The 23079-nt window shown below is 45.5% G+C and overlaps 1 protein-coding gene across 6 annotated transcripts in view; it reads left to right on the top strand.

Moving 5' to 3' along the window:
* The window catches only part of Slc14a2 (solute carrier family 14 member 2), a 402998-nt gene extending 382362 nt beyond the window's left edge, over nt 1-20636 (top strand). For 5 of the 6 annotated variants that reach the window (XM_070029241.1, XM_070029239.1, XM_070029240.1 and 2 more), the window contains 10 exons: nt 5853-5975; nt 8210-8292; nt 9023-9182; nt 10021-10210; nt 10740-10868; nt 11654-11846; nt 13097-13280; nt 13817-13951; nt 17111-17160; nt 19469-20636. In XM_070029241.1, coding sequence (XP_069885342.1) covers nt 5853-5975; nt 8210-8292; nt 9023-9182; nt 10021-10210; nt 10740-10868; nt 11654-11846; nt 13097-13280; nt 13817-13951; nt 17111-17160; nt 19469-19669 — 1448 coding nt within the window. In that variant the 3' untranslated portion in view covers nt 19670-20636. The remainder of the gene's footprint in view (nt 1-5852; nt 5976-8209; nt 8293-9022; nt 9183-10020; nt 10211-10739; nt 10869-11653; nt 11847-13096; nt 13281-13816; nt 13952-17110; nt 17161-19468) is intronic. The other variant, XM_070029243.1, reaches the window with a different exon arrangement.
* Nucleotides 20637-23079: the final 2443 nt, after the last annotated feature.

Here is a 23079-nt window from a genome sequence, read left to right as displayed (position 1 = left end):
AAGAGAATTGGCTTCTAGAATATTCAGTTAGGCTTTTGCCTTCAAAAGTACAGTTGAATTGACAGACCAAAACTAAAACATTTAGTGGATGTGAAGGTTAGGGAAATAAATGTGTAATGTCTAGACCTTGCTGTATCAATAGCTGTGAGGCTCTGGGCAAGCCACTCCATCTCTCCAGGTCTCCTCCACTTCTCAATCTGTAACTGAAAGGGCTGAGCTAGAAATTTTCAAAAGCCTTTTCCAACATTTAAGGCCTCATACATAGAATGGTTATTGAAAATGTCCTCTAAACACAACTTCACAGAAGAGGGAGGTCACTCTATTTTCCACCAAGTATCTTTCTCTCTTTCTTTCTCTTTCTTTCATTCCTTTTTCTTCCTTCTTTCTTCCTTTTTTCTTCCTTCCTTCTTGCCTTTCTTCTTTCCTTCTTTCCTTCTTTCTTTCTTTCTTTTTTTTCTGTCCTTCACACATATAGTAGCCCAGGAAATTACAAATCATAGTGCAAAGCTCAATACAGGAACATATCTATTCAAATTGTTCCCAAAACATAATCATGAAAAATTAGCTATAAAGAAAATCAAATTATATAGTGTGTGCCTCTTCAACATAAAAAGTCACTCCAGACTTACAGCTAAGAAATTACCTTGTGAGCAAGTATATCTACAAACAGCAGATCCAACAAGTAGACAACTCAAAGAACCAAAGGGGCATGACAGATAAGTCTCGATGGATATTGTGGATATTTTGGATATTGTGAGTGGTATATGGACAGTGATTCGCCCTCAGAGAGAATGAAAGTGGCCAGACCTAAGAAAGATAAGTTGAAAAAAGTGTGTAGGAATGTTCATGTTTGCATTCATGTCAGAAGTGTGCATAGGTCATCTTTTCTGTTCTGAAAAATGTCACATAGAGAGTGAGTTTGTTTTGTTCCCTCAAGGAAATTGTAATAATCCTCAAATCTTTATTTTTATCACAAATCTTTTTTTAACCACTGATGATGCTCATGGCTGGCATTTCTTTGTGTTAAAACTCAAGAAAGGCATAAGTATTTTAGGATCACCACTCCCTAGCCAGGTGCTGGTGGCTCACACCTATAATCCTAGCTACTCAGAAGGCTAAAATCTGAGGATCACGGTTCAAAGCCAGCCTGGGCAAGAAAGTTCATGAGACTCTTATCTCTAATTTAACATCAAAAAAGATAGAAGTAGAGCTGTGGCTCAAGTGGTAAAGCATTGCCCTAAGTTCAAGCCTTAGGACTGTTGCACGCACGCACACATACACACACACACACACACACACACACACACACACACACACACACACACACTGATTCTGAACAAATCCCTCCAGCTGGTAAGTGTTCTTTTTCTGAGTCAGTGGGAAGATCACTGGATTCTTGCCTATTAAAACACCGGCTAGTGGCAATCCTCGAGGGCAGGGACCGTGCTCCTGAAATAGTTCTGAACAGCCCCCGGCGTGAAGCTACATGAATTGGGATGCTTAATAAGGCTTGTTAGAGCAGGGGACAGCAGAAGTTCCTATGCCAGTTGGGCATGCCAAGGAGCCACTCAGCTGCTCAAGGGTGACCACAGGTTACTGAGGACAGAGCTCCCCAACTGTGTGCCACAGCATACTTACAGATGTTCTGAGAGAGCCAGACACTTGGCTCTCCAGGAAGCCAGGTGGGCCCACCCTGGCCCAGCCTCTGCACCATGCCACAAGAGTACACTTTCTATGTGTGCATGTCTCTATTTTTAATTTTTTATTGTTATTATAAAGGTGATGTTCAGGGTGGGGGAGTTACAGTTGCATGAGCCAGGTAAAGAGTCCATCTCTTTTTGGACTCTTGCCTTCTCCCAATTTTTTCCTCCCACCCCTACCCACAAGCTGTATGGCTCATTTTCAACCTAGTGTCCAGTGAGTACCATTGCTGCATTTGTGTGTGTTTCCTCTCTTATTAATTGACCTCTTCCAGCTACTCTTGTAGACTGTCTAGAAATCTGGTTGGTTGATTGGCCACAGAGGGCCAGTCATGTTATTACCAAGGAACATTTATCCAAGGAACACTGGGAAAGATCAACCAAAAACCCTATAAGACTCATTCTGTGAAAGCCTTTCACCACTAGATCAATATTTATCAAGCATTTAACATTTATCATATGATTTATTTTTTTAAGTTTCAGATCTTGGAATAGTCAATAGCTATTGGCTAACAATAGCCAATAGCATTGTTAATTACACCTTTCAGAAGTTGAAATTCATAGAATAACTATCTCTTATTAATTTATTCACAAAGCAGTTCTGCATGCATGCCTACTGTGTGCCAGATTTGTGGGAGGTGCTAGAGAGGCCATAAGTTTGCCATGAGAAATCCTGGCTATCAAAGAACTCACCATCAGACAAAGGGTGAACAAATGCAGCAGTGATATTCACTAGACACCATGTTGAAAATAAACTATACAATGTGTGGGTGGGGGTGGGAGAGAAACACTGGGAGAGAACAAGAAAAACGGTGACATTGTTCAAAAAGAAATGTACTCTTTACAGACTTAGGTAACCATAACCTCTCTGTACATCACCAATAACAATGAATTAATGAGAACAAAAAAAGAATTCAACTCACCACTAGGTAAATCAAGAACATGTAATTCAATCTCTGGTGGGTAAGAGTCAGTGCAGATGGGTGTAAAATACCAGATGTCTTCTAAAGATAAGGGGCCACTAACCCTGGAGCAAGGGACCTAGAGCCACCAAAGACAAATGTCTTCCTCATGAAGAGGGCTGAAGGGTGAGCTCTGTGAAGTTATTTCCCAGAGTATTTCACAAGCATGATTTCAATGCATTACATGAGAAAGAAGTAGCAGCTGTCCCTGTGGGATATCTACCACCCCTTTCAAATTGAGTGTTCCAGGCCAGACCTTCAAGAGCTGCAGATTTCTTTCTGGGGTATTGCTTGCCTGCAATTGAGGAAACATGTCAATGATGTGTATATGACTTGCAAAAGGCCAGGCAAAAATCAGTGACTTCTGGTTTTCAACCAGTGTTGTTTCCCCACCGTACCAGTGGTCCATCTCGTGTCTAGAACAGTTGCTTAGACATGCTTGTGGTTTTCTTGGAATTGTCCTTGAGCCCTTATGAAAATATTGAAAACTGATTGTAGAGGCCAGGGGTAAACTGCACCACCTTTCATTGTAAGGGTTATCACAGCCTTTGCGATGCTGGTTATTTCATCGTCAGTCTTCTGTGGTCGCCACTGTCTTGACTTCTCATTCTCAATTCTTGGCCAGCACAGCTTTACGTTAGCCTTCTTGAGTGGTCTGTACTTCTGCATTTCAATTTTTCCCATGCAGGGAAGCTGCCTTGCTGGGCACTGGTGGCTCACTCCTGTATATTCCTAGCTACTTGGGAGGCTGAGATCTGAGGATCGGGGTTCAAAGCCAGCCGGAGCAGGAAAGCTCATGAGACTCTAATCTCCAATAAATTACTCAGAAAAAAAAAAGCCAGAAGTGGCGCTGTGGTTCAAGTGGTAGAGCACTAACCTATAGCCCAAAAAGGCTCAGGGACAGAACCCGGGCCCAGAATTCTAGCCCCAAAGAAAGCTGCCTCTTGCTTAGTTTGATATGGTTTGGTTTAGTTTTAGTTTAATTTCAGTATTAGGATTTAAACAGGGCTTTGAACTAGTTAAGATACTCTACCATCTGAAACATACCCTTCCCTGCTTCTTGTTTTTTATTTTTTGAGGCTGGGCCATCAACTAACTGTTGGAACATGGTAATTTGTGGTCCTGAGTCATATATCTGGGCTCTGAGAAGGCACAGAATCTGGGATGCTAATTGTGAAGCATCAGAGAGGGCAGGCTGGACCACCAGTCTTCCACAGCTATCTAGAGATGGATAGCTCCACCTCCCCAGCAATCTCTCACCTATTTTACCCACAGACCTCCTTCAGTAAACCTAGCTCTCTCTCCCTCTGTTTCTATGACAAACTCATGGGAAAAAATCAAAAATATATGTTTTTTTTTTTTTGGGGGGGGGTCCGGTCATGGGCCTGAACTCTGGGCCTGGGCGCTGTCCCTCAGCTCTTCAGCTCAAGGCTAGCTCTCTACCACTTGAGCCACAGCACCACTTCTGGCTTTTTTTTTCTGCTTATGTGGTGCTGCGGAATCGAATCCAGGGCCTCATGCATGCAAGGCAAGCGCTCTACCACTGAGCCACCTTCCCAGCCCCAAAATACATATTTTAACAATCAACTACTTTCCATGTTTATATGGCCATTCATTTCAAATAAGCAATGCTTTGGGTTACTAAACTGAAACTCTCTCTTCATGCATAGAAAAATAAGAGATTCATAAATGCCATTTTTAGTAGCCTTTGCTAGCCAGAATCAGGTCTGGGGCTAAAGAGAAAACCTTTTTTCTGACCTAAGCAGGCCTGTGTCGCGTGGTTCCCTGCAGCTGGAGAGAAGTGACTGGGAGTCAATGATGAAGAGGCCCACTGCAGGTCCTGGCTCTGCTGTGACTCATGAACTATGTGTCCGGCTGAACTGAGCTCTGTAGGGAAATAGATTATGATTCTGAAAATGGACTATGATTCTCCCACCCAGTTCTGAGTTTATGATACCAAGATTAAAATATAGATCTTCGAGGGGTGGCAGGGGGAAGCTGGCACCTAACATGAGAAGCAATGGCTCAATAGAGGTATCTTTCAGGCCTAGAGGTGCCTGGGAACTGGCACTATTAACAAAATCCCTGCTTTGCCAGGTAGTATAAAGCTATCTCTTCCATAAATTCCCCAATGACCCTTCGTAGACCCTCCATAGACCCTTGTCTTTTGGCTATAACAGTATCCATCTGATACAGTTCAAGCACAAGTGAAAGAGCCAAATGAATTAACTTAGAAAGTATGTACATTTAATAGTGCAAATGTGTTCTACTATTCCAGGTAGCCACTGGGCCTTCTGATTCTGTTGTTCAAAAAGAACTCCATGTAGAGCATATTTAACCTTCATGCCTTAGGGATTAACAAATACTCCAATCAGCAGGCCATGGGTGGGACTAGAGGCACGGACTTTCACAAGTGATTTAATGCCAGCTGTGATAGCCTTAGGAAATATTGTGCCTAGTGGTAAGAGTGGCCTCTGCCCTAGTGTGTGGCCATTGAAGACAATGTAATATAGAAGAGAACGTACTCCAAACTCTTGCTTCTCCATAGCTTGGTACTTGTCAATCTTTAATACGCACAGACATCATTTGGAACCTTGTTGAAATACAAATCCCAATTCCATCACTCTGGGCTAAAGCCTGGGATTGCATTGCTAACAAGCTCCCAGCCGATGCTAATGCTGGTCCAGAGGCCGGGATTTGAGTAGCAAGACTCTCTATCAGTATTTCTCAGCCCCAGCTGCATATTAGAGCCACAGGGATTAAAACCTTTAATCTCTTTAATAGGTATGGAATAGGGCTTGGGCAAAATTTTTCAAGCATCCGGGTAATCTAACATGCAGCCACAGGTTGGGTAGGAGGTATTGTCTGAAGGGTAGTGACTCAACAGCCAGCCCAGGGGCAGCCACCTGTTCCTGCTGGTACAAAGTGTCATTAAATATGTTTAAGGCCAGCTCATCCATCTCTTGACCCAGAGGTAACTCAAGTTCCTATGGGAGAGGACGTAGAAGTTGTCATGGGAGAATTGGAGGCACAGGTGTTTTATGTAAGGACTGATCCAGTTACTACTCTAGCTTCCAGGCTGTCCACGCTCTCCTCTGCAGCTTCTGACTGTATTCTTCCTGGCTCTCCGCTTGGCTCTCGGGGTGTGGACCAGGGAGGACACTGACCTGTCTTTTCTTGCCCTGGCTAGGCAGCGGTGGGGAGGAGCTGCCCACAGCAGGCCCCAAGGCTGAGGAGGGCTCCGAGGCCGTGCTCCCCAGGCGCAGGAGTGTGTTCCACATCGAGTGGTCATCTATTCGGAGGAGAAGCAAAGGTGTGCGTGTGCTCCCTCTCTTCTCGGCCTCTGGTCTCCTGTTCTAATGAACAGGAACAATGAGAGTCCCTCCTTTGCAGGCTGGTGGGGGGGGGCCGTGGGGGGCACTGGGAGGAGGGGTTCCTCATACCGAAACACTGACCACACTGATCACTCATGTGATGGGGGTTGTGATTGGTGACAGGCAGTGGGCATTTTGGGGACTAAGCCAGAGCGTGACCACACACGGGAACTACCTGCATCTCACCCCCCCCCCCCCAGGTTAATGCAATTCATCGAGAGATGCATTCTGGGCTAGCCTCCGAATCTTTTAGAGATCTTTATGAGGTTCTAGTCTGAAACCAACTCAAAAGCCACTGTGCATGCCAGAGTGTGTTAGTGGACACCTGTAATTATAGCACTCAATTGGCTGGCACAGAAAAAAAAAATCACTGAGTTCTTACTATGTAGCAAGACCCTGCCAAAAAAAAAAAAAACATAAAATAAATGGAAACACTAGTAGAAGAGGCTAGAGATAAAAAGGTATCACCTAAGACACTGATATGGGTGTCCAAGACACAGGAACTGATCAAAGGGAATGATGGAGGGGGTTCTCAAAGGCCAGAAGCAAGGCCCAGAGGATAGCAAAAACTAAGCAGCTGACAAAGCCAGAAACTTGGACTTGGAAGATGAGGGCAGGTTTGGGCAAACAGGAAGAACCTGGTGCAGGGGGGAGTATCCCCGTGAAGACAGGAATGAGGACCAATCCACTTCCACCCAACCTCAGAGAGGAGCAGGCCTGCCCAGAGGCACACAGCCAGTAGATGTGACTTCCGTCCCATGCCCCCCAGACAGTGCTTTAATGACAGTCTTCCTCCAATTTCCTAATCTCATCACTTCATATGGCATCAGCCATACCAGAGCAATGGGCCTGGAGTGCTTATAGGAAAACCTACCCAATGGACAGGGCATTGCAGATACTCAAGAGGTTTCTTGAGCCCTGGAGCTTATCTTTAATAGTGTGAAAGAGCATGGTTTGTCTCAAAAAGTCTTCTTACTATCTCTTAGGATTCTAGGTGGGATAAGACATAGTAAGTCTTGCACAGGGCACAGGACTTGGTTGCAGATGAGTGAAACCTGGCAGGCAGCGGGAGCTCCAGAAATAAGTAGCTGGTTAGTCGGAACACACACACACACACACACACACACACACACACACACACACACACACACACACACACACACACACACACACACACACACACACACACACACATTAGAGGAATCCTATCTTGCTTCCCACTCTTCCTTCCAAAGCTTTCAAAATTAATTTGTTGTTCCTACATGTCCCAGTCACAATGTCCCAATCTCACTGCCATTTGTAGTCTGAACTCCTTCCAAAAATGGTGCTTAGACACCATTCACAGGCTTGAATGGCCAATTCAGTCTTAAAATACATACAGTGGATGGGGGCTGCTATTCTCATACTTGACCACAGGAGGGAACCAGAGCACCAAGACTGAAACTTCCACGGACCTGATCTTTTTGCCAATACCTCCATCGCTGATGGAATTGGTCACACTTAGAAAAGGCACCCATAATAGCTAAGAATAGAGTCACATTACCGGAGTTTTCTAGAATTACAAGGATACACCAAAACGTGTTTGAAGTCGCCCCATAGATACCATTTTTTCTGATCCAAACTTCAATTGCTATTAAAACACTAAAATCACACAAAGAAAAAGGAGGGGAAAGGAACCCAAAGCCCACACAGCCTGAGCTCATCTGGCTAGTGAGAGGCATAGACAAGTTCAAACCTAGATCCTGCATGGCTCAGACAAGCTATGACTTTATGAGGAATAAGCAGAGGATTTCTACAATACCCCTGTTCCCTTCTCTGTACACTTACAAATTCTCCATGCAGCAAAGGAGAAAGAGCCCTGGATTCAGGGATCACAGACAAACCATTGTCCCCCTGGGATGCTGTTTCCTCATCTAAAAAAATAAGGGGGTTGAGCTAAGTCAGGGCTTTTTAATTAAGGATCGTTGAAGTCTCTGCACTCAACTGTATTCCTCAAGGAGAGGATGTAAATAAAATTCTGACCCGAAAAGGAAAAGAGGAGACTTTTCAGCTACAAAATTATAGGTTTTATATGTCCTTGTGAAACGGAAGTGCCTGTTAGTCTAATCTGAACCGTGCAGGAAATCCCTTCTAAGGTGTCCCAACTAACAATTCTCCTTCCCTTCAACTCCAGTGTTTGGGAAAGGTGAGCACCAGGAAAGACAAGCCAAAGAGTCATTCTCCTATCTATACCGGAAGCCAGCGGTGGAGCTGCTTGTGAGTATCCACTGGCCCAAGGGACTGAGCTTCCAACAGGCTAACAGAGCTGAGAGCCAGCAAGGAGGTTCTGGTTGTAGGCAAAGTTTACTTGAACTTATTCTCAGAAATGTAATTATTTGGATTTTTTTGTAATGTCTATTCTTTTTCAGTTTACTTTGTGAACTTTCTAGTTCCTTTGAATTTTATATTATCAGATTTCCTCCTAAATCAAACATTTAGGGAGTAAAACTCAGTCATTTTCAAAGACAGCATTTTTTATATGGTCAATTCCTGACCTTGATGTTCATGAACAATTAAAATTTAAAGACTAGACATTATGCGGGGGGTGGGGGGAGGGAGTGATGGTTTCTTCTAGAATAGTGAAAGTAACATTTTAAATAAAATAGGTAATTGATACAATCTGGAAAAAATCTAAATATTCATGGTGAAATCTCAATGCCACCATTTGACCTTGATCTTTGTAAAGAAGACCTTCTGCACGCCTGAGTCCTCACACGCAAAGGAATCATCTTCTTGTACATCATGGTGCTTTCCAGTATTGAATGAGGTGACAGACATGCCAAACAAAACAAATGACCCCAGTCTACAGAAACAGGGATAATTAAATTGTAGATTAAAAAAAATCCACAGTGCAACTTTAGCTTGGTTCTCAAAGGGCCACAAAGTCACTTCTCATGGAAAACCACCGAACATGGACAATTCTTGCTCATCTCTTGTCCCTGCACAGGATCTAGACACCATGGAGGAGAGTTCTGAGATCAAGGTAGAAGCCAACATGTCCAGGACTTCGTGGATTCAGAGTTCCATGGCTGCTGGGGGGAAAAGGGTCAGCAGAGCCCTCAGCTACATCACAGGAGAGATGAAGGAATGTGGAGAGGGTCTTAAAGGTACAGTGCTATTAAAGCACCCCTGAAAAGTTTGTCTTGGTCATGGAAACACTTTACCAAGGAATTCTTTGGACCATCTGGGTTCTGTTCTTAGGGTCATCCAGGGAAGCTGAGAAATCTACAATTATAACAATATAAATATAAATATAAATACCAGTACATGTGTGTGTGTGTGAGAGAGAGAGACAGACAGACAGAGACAGAGACACAGAGAGACAGACAGACACAGAGAGACAGACAGAGACAGAGAGACAGACAGAGACAGAGAGACAGACAGAGACAGGCAGACAGACAGACAGAGAGAAAGCTCTCATTTTGAAATAGAGAATTTTTATTTTTCCAAATAGCTCATTCAAATGAGCAAAATTAATGCTGGGTTTCCACAGCCAGCGTTCTAGGAGAAATGTTCACTAGATGGCTCACTGAAGAACCATCTATTAGGCCAGTGGGTCGTCTACCAACCCCTGGGCCTCCGCTCACAGGTTTAATGACCTTTATGCAGTAAGAAGGTTTTTCTGGAAAGTTTATGGCACCCTGTTAGGAGGCACAGGTAGTGCAGGGCACCTACCCTAAGTGCAGGAGGTGACATCAGACTGGCAACAAGTTTTCTAGGCCAACACTGTCTCTCTAGGGCTTTTTATTTACCCTTTTCTATGGCAGGTAACAGCCCGCAGCTGACTCCCTGAAAACTTACTTGTTTTGCAGGGAGATTCTTACACACACACACACACACACACACACACACACACACACACACACACACACACACACACACAGCCTACCCCCCCAGGCCTGGCCCATGCTTACACCAAGCACTTACTGACTTCCTCCGTTTCAGACAAATCCCCAGTGTTCCAGTTTCTCGACTGGGTGCTCCGCGGCACATCTCAGGTGATGTTTGTGAACAACCCCCTCAGCGGCATCCTCATCATCCTTGGCCTCTTCGTCCAGAACCCCTGGTGGGCCATCTCCGGCTGCCTGGGCACCATTGTATCCACCTTGACCGCCCTGGTCCTGAGCCAGGACAAGTAAGGCCCTCCAGACCCATTCCTCAAAGGACCATTCTCCTCCCTCTCACCTTCCCCTCAAAACAGGACACTAGCTAGGCACTGGGGGCCTCAAACATGTGATCCTAGCTCCTCAGGATCAATTTGAAGCCAGCCCAGGTAGACAAATCCAAGAAACCCTTATCTCCAATTGAGCAGCAAAAAGTCAGAAATGGAGGTGTGGCTCGAGTGATAGAGCATCAGTAGGTGTGGCTCGAGTGATAGAGCATCAGTTTTGATTGAAAAAGCCAAACAAGAATGTCAAGCCCTGAGTTCAAGCCCCAGTACCAGGAAGAAAAGGAAAAGGCCCTAGTAACCAAAAGTAATTGCCCCCTGAATCTTTTTCATACAACCCTATTATGTAGGAAATGTAAAGGTCATTGGGCTGATATCCTCCTTCCCCACTCCCAGAAGGGTGACCTCTTTGAGAAAACCCTGACTGGAAATAAAGAAAACTTTAAATACACAAGGGCCATTCCCACTCTTACCAGCTCCATCCTCATTTCCCCAGGTCGGCAATAGCAGCGGGGCTCCATGGCTACAATGGGGTGCTGGTGGGGCTGCTGATGGCCGTGTTCTCAGACAAGGGTGATTATTACTGGTGGCTTCTGCTCCCCGTCATTGTTATGTCTATGTCTTGGTAAGTTTGTTTCTGAGGTTGTGGGTTCCGGGCAAAGGGCCAACCCCATTTTTATCCTCATCCCATCGAAAGAACTATTTGTTTTGCCTGTATATCAGAAACTCCGACTTGCAATAAAAACCAACATTACACAGAGACAACACAAGGCTGGGTCATGTATAAATGACATCTCCTTAGTTACCCTTCCTTCTCTGGTTAAGATTGTAACCGGGTTCTGATCACACCCCACCAGAGCACAGAAGACCACTAAGGTTAAGAGCTGCAACACAGGGTCCTTTCAGTTTCTAGAAATCTTATCACCTCTGCTCTCCAAGCTTTTCTCTTAGCCTAGGCCTCCTGATCAGACCATCAGACCTGATCAGATCATCTTCCAGGGCAGACCAAGGACCAACCACAGGCAGATCCCTCAGAACACAAGGCCCCTCCCTTGCTTCCAGAAATTGCAGGGCTTTCTGACCACTCTTGACCATTCAAAAAAAAACCAGTGTAGTGATTACCTCCCCTCAGTTCCCCAAAACTTTTCTTACTCCTCCTGCCTGAGGCTAGAACTCAGTCTCTTCCAGAAAGTTTTGAGACTGCCAGGAAACTCTGGAATTGAGTGTGGGCCTCCTGCCCTGTCTCTTCAGAGTGGAGTTCCCAAGAAAGGCCTGATTAGAGCAGAACAGGCCTGGGGGAGATGGCCAGCAAACTGCTTTATTCCAAGAAAACTAGACCTCATGTATGCTACTGCGCCATCTTGTGTTAGGGCCAGGTATCTGCCTGACTGCTTTTGCTTCTTCCTCTAGCCCCATTCTCTCCAGTGCCCTGAGCACCATCTTCAGCAAGTGGGACCTTCCAGTCTTCACACTGCCCTTCAATATCGCTGTGACCCTGTACCTGGCAGCCACCGGCCACTACAACCTCTTCTTCCCCACGACGCTGCTGCAGCCTGCATCTGCTGTCCCTAATCTCACCTGGTCAGAGATCCAAGTGCCCTTGGTAGGTATTATGGAAGGAGGAAGGGCAGTGTTTATGAAATGCTCGATGCCATTTACTTACTTGACCCATCTGAAACATCCACAGGTGACACTTATTAACAACTACACAGCACTAAGCACTTGAATACTTATCCCGTTCTTGTCTCTTTATAAGAGCTGAAGTGCTATTTCTGCCCATTGTGTCATCAATTAGAACAAAACAGGGGTCAGGATAAGAAACTTACCCCAAGTGGCTCCCACCTGTAATCCTAGCTACTCAGGAGACTGAGATCTGAGGACCACAGTTCAAACTCAGCCAAGGCAGGAAAAGTACATGACACTCATTCAAAAAGCCAGAACCAGAACTGTGCCTCAAGAGGCAACATGCCAGCCTTGAGTGTAAAAGCTAAGAGACAGGGCCCAGGGCCTGAGTTCAAGTACCAGTACAAGCCCAAAGAGAGAGGGGGAGGGAGGATGAAAGAGGGAGAGGGAGAGGTTCCATAGAAAGTTCCGGAGAAAATCACAGAAGAACAAAGCCAAGACTAGAACAACAGCCTCTGGACTTCAGGCTTACCTTCTTTGCTGTTTTTTGTTTAAGAGTCTCTTGCGTATGCTTTGGTCCAGTTTTAATGCAACTTACCCTGTTACTTTCATTCGGTTGCATTGAATAATTAAAGGTATCCACACCTTGCTATTATGTATTGGCTTAAGAAGTCCCTGTTTTTAAGAACTCTCCAGAGTTTTCTTCCATTTGCTTTTGAGGCATGCTTCTATATTAAAGCTCAGATTATCCTCCATTTAGAAACACATACAGCAGAGTTCAAGTTAAGATGACAAAGTTTTGCTCCACTTACGGCTAAGCTATTTGAACAGAAATGTCTCGGAAACCTGTTACACGATGTTAGTGTTATTTTTGAGAGGCTAAAGTAGGGGGATCATGGGTTCAGGGCCAGCCTGGGATACACAGCAAGACCTTGTAAAAAAAAAAAAAGAAAAGAAAAGAAAAACAAGGGGCTGGGAGTGTGGCTTAGTGGCAAAGTGCTTGCCTCGCATACATGAAGCCCTGGGTTCGATTCCTCAGTACCACAAACACAGAAAAAGCCAGAAGTGACACTGTGGTTCAAGTGGTAGAGTGCTAGCCTTGAGAAAAAAACAAGCTCAGGGACAATGCCCAGGCCCTGAGTTCAAGCCCCAGGACTGGCAAAAAGAAAAAAGAAAAACAAAACAGCATGCTGAACCTTTTATAGAAGAGGTCTAAATTGTCTCTTTAAGCTCCATAGCAAACAAGTGGCCCTGCTCTTCCTACAGCTTTTGAGAGCCATCCCTGTCGGAATCGGCCAGGTATACGGCTGCGATAACCCCTGGACTGGAGGCATCTTCCTCATAGCTCTGCTTGTATCTTCGCCGCTCATTTGCTTGCATGCAGCCATTGGATCCACCATGGGGATGTTAGCAGGTCTGTGTCTCCACTCCCCCAAGTTAATGGGCTCTAGGGACAGTTGTGCCTGCTGGCAGCCCCAAGGAACGTGGTGACATGTGTCTTTAACACTGGATCAAATTCCTGGAAACTTTCCCCTTCTATTATATTCGACTTATAGTGCTAATGCCTTCATGCTCCTCCGTGCAACACCTTAGTGTAACTTTAAAGTCAGAAAGAGTTTGCTTTCCAGACACAGTTTTAAGTCTTATCTCCAATGACAAAAGGAAGGAAAGGGGTGTGTGTGTGTGTGTGTGTGTGTGTGTGTGTGTGTGTCTAAGGAAGGACAATCAGACTTCAGGGTCTTTACTCAAAGTGTTTCTTCAGCTCATTACAACTAGCCACTAATAGTCAGGTGGCTCTATATATTTACGTCTTTCTTTTCTTTCAATAAAATCAGAAGCTCTGTTTTTAAAATAAATGGCTGATTCTGTGCTTTGAGCACTGTGGAGGCTTGGGACGGGCGGGTGAGCTCTAAAAGACCCAAAGTCAACACAGACACCCTTCTCCCACAGCTCTCAGCATTGCCACGCCCTTTGACTCCATCTACTTTGGCCTTTGTGGCTTCAACAGCACGCTCGCCTGCATCGCCATCGGAGGCATGTTCTACGTCATCACCTGGCAGACACACATCTTGGCCATTGCCTGCTGTAGGTACCACTGACAGAATTCCCTTCCATCTCAGATGATACTAGATCTATCCCCAAAACAACCGCAAGAATGAAAGAGAGAGGGAAGGAGGGAGGAACGGAGGAAGGGGGAGGGAACAGGGAGGGAGAGGGAGGGAGAGAAAGGTAAAGAGAAGGAGGGAGGGAAAGAGAAAGAAAGAGAGAAAGGAAGGAAGGAAGGAAGGAGGGAAGGAAGGAAGGAAGGAAGGAAGGAAGGAAGGAAGGAAGGAAGGAAGGAAGGAAGGAAGGAAGGAAGGGAAAAAAGAAAGAGTGAGTAATAACCACTTAGAAAACCACTTCTGGCTAGAACTGGGCAGTTTACATCATACAAAACAATAAAGCTGAAACCTCCATGTATTGACCATCAACCCCTTCAAGTGATCCCTCCTGGTTGCATATTTGTTCAGAGTCCTCAGATTGACTAGAACAATTTGGTTTGTTTTCATATGCTTATAAACTTTCATCATATTCTTGAAATTATCCAAATCAAAACCAAATAAAATTCATTTGGACTAAGAGACTTAAAACAGAGATGCCATTTCCATATATCTGTAGATAATGAGATTTAGATATAAACTTTAACAAAAATAAGTGTACATTATAAAACTTCTAAACTATCCTTTGCTAGATATGTTCTGGATCAGAAATGTGAGTTTCCTTAATTTACTTTGAAGATGTTTTCATTTCCATTCTATGACAGTCAATACAAAGCTGTAAAAAACAAATTCTAAACTAGATATGAAGGGTAAAGTTGCTGTCTTTTCCTTTCTTCCCTTCTAAAATTGTTTTCTGCCACCCCAAAATTTCAATCGAAGTCTAGCATAGCATAGTTACTTAAGAAATAAGAGCTGTCAGATTGACCAAATGAAAGGTAAGGTGGCCCACCTAGCACCTACTGCTAAGTAGGCACTTTTAAATACCTCATCTCTACCCCAACACCAACTCTCCATGATTGGTATTATTATTTTACCTGGCAAAAGAGGGGGAAAATGTATCAATGATCAGAGTCAGGACTCGACTAAGAGGAGGGAGGCAGCTCATATGCAACATTAAAGGTGCTCAGTGTCAGGACCATGTAAGCAATGAGTGAGGTTCCCCTTCCTCCTAGGACAGCAAAGGAGATGCTCCTGGCATCTAGTAAGGAGAGGCCAGGGATGCTGCTACACATCCTCCAACTCAGGGGGCAGCCGCCCAGCAAGGAACATTGATGGTGCCACACCTGCGAAACCTGACGGGTGCATCTCATTGTAATGTTCACTGTAAAGTACTCAGATGCTATTGCTGCCCCGTTTCACAGATGAGGGACTGAAGCAATGGGAGTCAAATCAATGATCCAGAGTCAGGCAGGTCTGTTATACCATTCTCCTTCCTGAAGCCAGGGCTCCCTCTAGAGGTGGAAGAGAAAAAGATCCAGGGTACCTGGGCCTTTGTCATAGTCCCGCAGCCAGTGCTGCTCTGCACATAAGGCAGCATGCCATGTTTCCTTCTTTCCTGTCTCTCTCCTGACTCTTCAAGCCCTGCATACATGAGTGTGTGGGAGGTTTTCAGAGGTTTCCCTGGTCACAGGTAGAAGTTGATCAAGACCGGGAGGGTGAGGAGCATGTGAAGGAGGCCTTCAACTCCTGCCCAGCAACCATGGGAGAGTTGAATGGAATCGAGCTCGGCATAGGCCACTCTCTGAGCCTCCACTCTTCGCAGGCTGAGCTCTGGTCTTCACAATGCTTGGGTGGACCCCTTTCCTCTTCCTGCCTCTTCCTAACCTCGGGCTGCAGCACCCTGTGAGGAAGAACACACTGTGGCCAGATGGCCACAGCTCTGTCAGCCACAGAACGCTGGGCAAGCTACCTCCACGCTCAGTGCCTCACACTGCCTGTGCTCGCCTCCTAGAGCTGGTGTCAGCATCAAATCAGATCATCCGTGGGTACCACCTCTAACGTCTAACGAATGGCAGGAAGCGTCAGCCCTGAGATCTGTATTCAAAGAAATGAATGAGGACGCAGCTGTGCCAAGGGCAGCATGGCCTCTTATTTCCTTCCAGAGAAGGAAGCTGGCTGGTGGAACCCAGGAAACTTGCCTGCCCTATACCCTACTTTATCTAATCCATTCCTGTATTTCCTCTCCTCTTCCACCTTGAATCCTCACCTTAAAAACAATGGGATGGGGGCTGGGAAGGTGGCTCAGTGGTAGAGTGCATGCATGAGACCCTGGGTTCGATTCCTCAGCACCACGTAAGCAGAAAAAGCCAGAAGTGGTGCTGTGGCCCCAGTGGTGGAGCACTAGCCTTGAGCTGAAGAGCTGAGGGACAGTGCCCAGGCCCAGAGTTCAGCCCCCAAATCCAACAAAAAAAAAAAAGAAGGGATCTTTCTACCTCACAAATAGACAACCCAGTGGTGTTATTTAACCTCTTGGAGCCTCAGTTTTCTTGCAAAATAAAGACTATGCCAGTGCTTGCATTTTAGGAATGCTGAAGGCTACAGAGAGTGTGGCTATGTGCTGGGTGTGTAGTCATTCTCTAATAAAGGTTAGCGTTGTTAGTATCCCAAAGACAGCTGGGATGTGCTCTCTTGAGAAATTAAGGCTCCAGATGCAAAGCCCAATTACACTGGCCCATTTTCATCGCCTCTGACTTCTCTTCCCAGCAGGCTCTTCTCAGCAGCCCGCTTGGTCATGCCCTCCCTTGCACAGCCTGAGAGACAGGGCAGTAGGCCTATTTGGTTTTCCTCGAGTTTACAGGATGTTGCTAGTCCCTTGAAACCCATATTATGTTAATACCTTGTGATGAAATATTCCAGCAGGGACTTCTGGGATTCACTTGCCTTCACTGTATAGTAAAATTTTCATTTATGGTTTATGCTGTTAAATGTTCCTTTACTGGAATGCAAGGTGGTGAGACCCAAGAGAACTGTAACAGCTAAATTCTGGCCCTTTTTTAACAAAGTTCATCTGCTGTCTTAGCAATGCAGGCATTTGCATGGAATTTAACACTTTTAAAGCTGCCAAGCACAAACACGACTTGGTTGGTATTCGTTGAATCTGAGAGATGGCATTTGTAGCATACAATGAATGAAGAGAGACCGTGGGGATTAAGCTTGGGATGATGGTAAAGCATCACTGACTGTTTATGGTTGGTTCTTCTTCCAGCACTGTTTGCAGCCTACCTGGGTGCTGCTCTAGCCAACATGTTGTCTGTGGTAAGTCTCTGGGGGCTACAAACATGCCCACGTGCTCCCTCAATTTCCCAGCCCCTGAGCATCACAACCCTTCCTCCCAGAACCCTTCCCAACTTCCATCTATTCTTGCATCAAGTCCCACTGCTCACCTTAACACTTTAGGCCACAGGAACTCAAATGTCAATGGCAGGTCAATCAAATGCCATTGTCAGCGGCAGTGGAGCTCTTTATCGAGCAATCTGAAGAGCACCATCTTGAAAATCTAACCCCTTTCTATTTTACCATCCTCCAGAACTATTTTCCTTCTTCACTCCTGGCTTGCAAGTCAGGGCACATTTGTCCCATAGGAACTATCATCTTTGCACAGAGAGACTGGTGTCATCAGCAAGGGCTTTAGGAAACAGTGCAAGGACAAACCCTAACCAATCAGAGAGAAGTGTGGGCTGGTGGCTTATGGGCACACACAGCAGTCTCAGCAACCTATTCTTTGTCTGGGCCTAGTCTGGGTGTTCTGTGAGGTCAGGAACAGCCACCTGGCCAGCGTAGGCCTGGTATACAGTGCTCAAAGCTCAGCTCACAGCCAGTGTCTCCCTGTTTTAGACAGAGATATAAGAGAAGGTTCACATGGAAGGGGAAGGTTCATCAGTCCTGCAAATGGGAAAGGCATAGACACTCCACTCACATCTGTTTAAATCTCCAAGGAAAACAGATGATTTGGACTTAGCCTCAGAACGTATTTTCTAAGCACATTTAGCCTTCTCTTATACTATCCTACAAACAAAATTAGGTTCACTTCCTGTGTGCCCTCTCTGTTGATGATGTTTCGCTGACCACTGTCAGGAAAGTTCAGGCTCTTGACAGACCCAGGAGTTCCTCATTGAGGAACAGGATATAAAGATGTTGAACTACATTTATGAAACTGTTTGAGCCCTCCTCAGAAGAGCACTTGTGAGCCATATTCTTTTGCTCTCTAACTGGTGTGCATATGTGCAGCCCTGGGTCTTCAACAATGCAGCCATCTGCTTGATGGCAATCATGTCCTGAGGACCATTTATTGAATACTTAGTGTACACAAAGCACCAGCTCTCTGAGTCAGTATTGTTACTCCCGGCTGCTGAGGAAATAGGCCTCAGAAGGCTGAAATGATGATAACAAGGGGATACAATCTGAGATTTGGATCTGGGTCTGTGGAGTCCTCACATCCTTTCTACTGTAGGACTCCACCCAGCACTGTGTGCTTTCTCAGTGGGGCTTTGGTGGCAAGACTCCCTGAGTGGAAATCAGGGCTCACAGGAATTCCTATGGCCTTGTGCTGGCACTGTTCTTGTTCTCCAAAGCCCTCCCAGCATCTTTGGGCTTACACCTGGCCAATGTCATTTACTCCCTTGATGCTACCTGCGGCTCCTACATTTGGGGGAGGTGGGACGTGATTTGATCTACCTCATAGTTACATTCATAGGCTGTCTGCAAACTGTCCACTGGAGCCATCTCAAATGAAGAGTATGCTCAAAGGAGGAGGATATAAATATCCTTGATCATCTCAAGGAATAAAAAGCAAGTCAGGATGAGAAAGAGACATGGGACCTGAGAGCACTTCAGAAGAGAGGCAGCTACTCTTCATCTCCATTTCTCAGGAACAAGGCCAGGAGTCTCTGTAAAGGGTTTCTGCTGCTGTCAGCTTGTAAATGATACCATCTCTGTGTGGTTTTCCAGGCCTTTCAGTTCAAGAGCTCTATAGATAAAGTGTTGGTGCCTATGAGTTCTCATTCTCAAAAGAGGAATTCTATTGGCCCAAATTGTGGGCCTAAGGGATGCTGTGTTTGAGTCAAGTGTCTACGCCTGAGTCAAGTGTGTATGTCTACTCCAATCTATGACATGAGAAAAACGTCTTGAGATACAAGGAGTCCAAAGACACTCCTTCAACAGGGCTTCCGAAAGCAGGCACAGAACTATCACAGCTCCTACAACCAGATGAATAGCCTGACCAGATTCCCCCTCCCCCCCAAAAAAACCATGTCTTCTATGTAAAGACATATTAAGCCCTATTACCATTCCAATAGCTATACTTTGAAGAGTATGTCTTTACCTGTTCCAATGCAGACTGTCACCAGTGACATACATGATTTTATTTATATTGGCAGCCAGTCCAACATTCCCCTTAGCAATGCCCACAAAGCATCTCTCTTCTTTCCAGGGTTGAGGGGATTTATAATGGCTAATTAAACAAGCTCTAGGGTTTTTTGTTTGTTTGTTTAGTTTGGGTGTGTGTGTATCTGTGTGTGTGTGTGTTCACGTGACTGAAGCACTTCTCCTGTCGCTCTCCTTCCAGTTTGGATTACCACCATGCACATGGCCCTTCTGCCTCTCAGCACTCACCTTCCTGCTCCTGACGACCAACAACCCCGCCATCTACAAGCTCCCCCTCAGCAAAGTCACCTACCCAGAGGCCAACCGCATCTACTTCCTATCCCAAGAGAGAAACAGAAGGGCATCGACCATAACAAAGTACCAGGCCTATGATGTCTCTTAAGTTGCCAGTTCCAAAACACATCACTGTAAATGTAGCTGTGATCAGGTAGCTGAAGACCTCTTTTAACTTCCCCTTGAAGGTCCACCCCAGAAGACCTCTTTAACTCCCCCATCAAGCACAGGAAATGTGTGGGCTGTCACCCTCCAGGAACCTCTCTAAGACACACAACAATTGCCAAAGCTCTGTTTGGTTCAACTTCGTACTCACAGCTAGCTCTATGAATACACCCTTTAACGGGGACTTTCTAGTCACACCACTCACTCATGTAATATAGCACAGTGCCAGAAAATGGTCTAGTCTAGAATGCAAGAGAGTTGGACACACACACACACACACACACACACACACACACACACACACACACACACACACACACACACACACACACACACACACACACACACACACACACACACACACACACACACACACACACACACACACACACACACACACACACACACACACACACACACCAGCTCAGCCACTAATCAGTTCCATCTGTCTCAGGCAAGTCCTTCCTGAGCCATCTTAGCCTTGATTTCTTATTGGCAGGGATTTCTTTATGACAGGAAGGGTCTTTAAAACCTCTTCTGCTTCTGAAGCACAGATTCTTCTCTGTCTCCTGTAAATTGATCAAATCAGCATGACCAGCAAGCAGCAAGTAATTGCCGAGTTGAGAAACAGATGGAAGGGTTACCCAGAGGAGAGGCAGAAAGTGTTGATGTTTGGGGGTGCGGGGGGACTGGGAGAGAAGGGGAGTCTTCTTGGGTCATGGAAAAGTATCTCCAGAGTGGGGATTAGAAACTGAGCGTGTCAATGTGCCTTCCTTTACGTAACAGAAATGTTCCTGGGAATATTCTTCAATAATATCTGATCATTTCCAGCATCGAAATCATACTGTGAAGCAATTATTTCTTTTTGTAATTCTCATAGCTACACTCACATTAAACTGTTTAAATTTCAAGTTGGTGTCAGGCTTTTCTTTAAATGGGGCTCGTCTATGTGCACACATTCTGCCCATTTGTGGGAAACCCCTTCATGTGTCTGAAAGGAGACAAGGGTGGGCTAAGAATAATCAGAAGAGAGCCAGGTGTGATAGCTTATATCTGGAATCCTAGCTTCTTAGAAGGCTGAAATTGGGAGAGTCATGGTTTGCAAACCAGCTCAGACAAAAAGTGTATGAGAACAGAAAAAGCTAGGCACAGTGATTCGTGCATATCATCCGAACTAGCATGGGAAGCAGAAACGGAAGGACCATAATCCAGGTTAGCCTGGGCAAAAAGTGAGAACTTACATCAAACATAACTGAAGTGGGGCTGGTAAGGTGGCATGCCTTGTATGCATGAGGCCCTGGGTTCGATTCCTCAGTACCACATAAGCAGAAAAAGGCGGAAGTTGGTGCTATGGCTCAAGTGGTAGAGCACTAGCCTTGAGCTGAAGAGCTGATGGACAGCGCCCAGGCCCAGAATTCAGGCTCCAAAAAATAATAAAATAATAACCAAAGCAAAAGAGGTTTGGAGGTATGGCTCAAGTGGTAGAGCGCCCGCCTAGCAAGTGGGGGGCTCTGAGTTCAAACATGAGCAGCTCAAAAATAATGACCAGAATAGGGCTTGAGAAGAAGAGGAGGTGTACAGCAATGACTGGACATTGCTGTCCTAATTCACAGGCCTTCTCTATGGAAAGACCCATGGTCCAGCTCTCCCACCCTTCTCCAGAGGCACACTAGCCTTTCCTAGCCACACTGAGATGCCAACACATACTTCCAGTTCAGCATGATCAGTGATGGCATAAGAAGAGGGAGAAGGCAGGCGCCAGTGGCTCACGCCTGTAATCCTAGCTACTCAGGAGGCTGAGATCTGAGGATCGCGGTTCAAAGCCAGCCAGGCAGGAAAGACCCTGAGACTCTTATCTCCAATAAACCACTCAGAAAACCGGAAGCGATACTGTGGCTCAAGTGGTAGAGCACTAGCCTTAAGCTGAAGAGATGAGGGAGAGTGCCCGGGCCCAGAGTTGAAGCCCCACAACCGACAAAAAAAAGGGGGGGCAGAAAAGGGGAGGGAGAGAGGCCCTTTACAAACACAGCTTTAAGGACGAATTACATTTTAATCAAAATCCATCCTTTAAAAAAAAAAAAAAGAAAACTACTTTTAGCCAGGTACCTATGGCTCATGCCTGTAATCCTAACTATTCAGGAGGCTGAGATCTGAGGACCTTGGTTTGAAGCCAGCCCAGGCAATAAAGTCCATAAGACTCTTAACTCCAGTTAACCACAAAAAAGCTGGAAATGGAGCTGTAGCTCAAGTGGTCGAATGCCAGCCTCAAGCAAAAGAGCTAAGGGACAGTGTGCAGGCCCTGTGTTCAAGCCTCAGCACCAGTATATATTTGTTTTAATAAGTGTGGGGCTTGAACTCAGGGCCTGGTGCTATCCATGAGGTTTTGTTGTTGCTGTTCAAGGCTAGCATTCTACCACCTTGAGCCATAGCACCACATCCAGTGTTCTGGTGGTTAATTGAAGACAAGAATCTCATGGACTCTTCTGCCCGGGCTGGCTTCAAACAGTAATCCTCAGATCTCAGCCTCCTGAGTAGTTAGGATTACAGGCGTGAGCCACCAGTGCCCAGCTTCAACGTATTGTTTTAAGCTGGTTTCCATGTTTACCTTTTCTCTCTCTCTCTGGTCTGAGATTCCAGCCATCTCTCACCAGCCCAGGAAGGAGCACTAGGCCGTATGTCTCTCTCTTGCAGCCTGTTTTGACCTCTTCAGGAACATGGAGTTCTTCGTGCAAGCGAATTCTCCATGTAGGAAACTGGAATGACTCATAGCCCATAGCTACCTCTGAGTCTGTGATCACACCTTGAGGCCAAGAAGGTCTCAGCCTATAGTTTAATGACCATAGAATTGTAGCTCTCTGAGGATCAAGCATCCAGAAATTTCACCAGAAGGCTGTTTATGCTCACAGCTCACTCAGCTGCCCCAGAACCTCCAAGTGATGACATCAAACTATTAAAAGTACTGGTTCTCATGCATTTCCACCAAAGCCTTATAATCTAGTTTTATTAAAAGCAGAAACCCCACCATATGCATACTATTCTGATTATTGACCACTAATAAAACCCTTCAGCTGGTCTAAGTACTTCAATATCCTTGCCTATAAAGCAAACTGTGTTGGCCCAGGATTCCAGGCAAAGTGGAAATAGACGGGGTGAGAGAATGCAACTCATGAAAATATGTCACGTCTACAGGACAGCAGAGTAATGGATCCAGTCCCACCCTTCAATTGGGCATCAACAGAAGAGAACCGGAACCAACCCCACCACCAACTCCCGAAGAGTATTGTCTCAGCACCATGCAGCAACATCACACTGAGAGCATAAAATCAGCCGTGGTGGGAGTATTACTACCACAGA

The sequence above is a fragment of the Dipodomys merriami genome, unplaced genomic scaffold (genome assembly GCF_024711535.1).
Source record: "Dipodomys merriami isolate MVZ:Mamm:240054 unplaced genomic scaffold, mDipMer1.0.p SCAF_2, whole genome shotgun sequence".
NCBI classification, from domain to species: domain Eukaryota; kingdom Metazoa; phylum Chordata; class Mammalia; order Rodentia; family Heteromyidae; genus Dipodomys; species Dipodomys merriami.
This window is presented reverse-complemented; position numbering and strand designations above follow the sequence as displayed.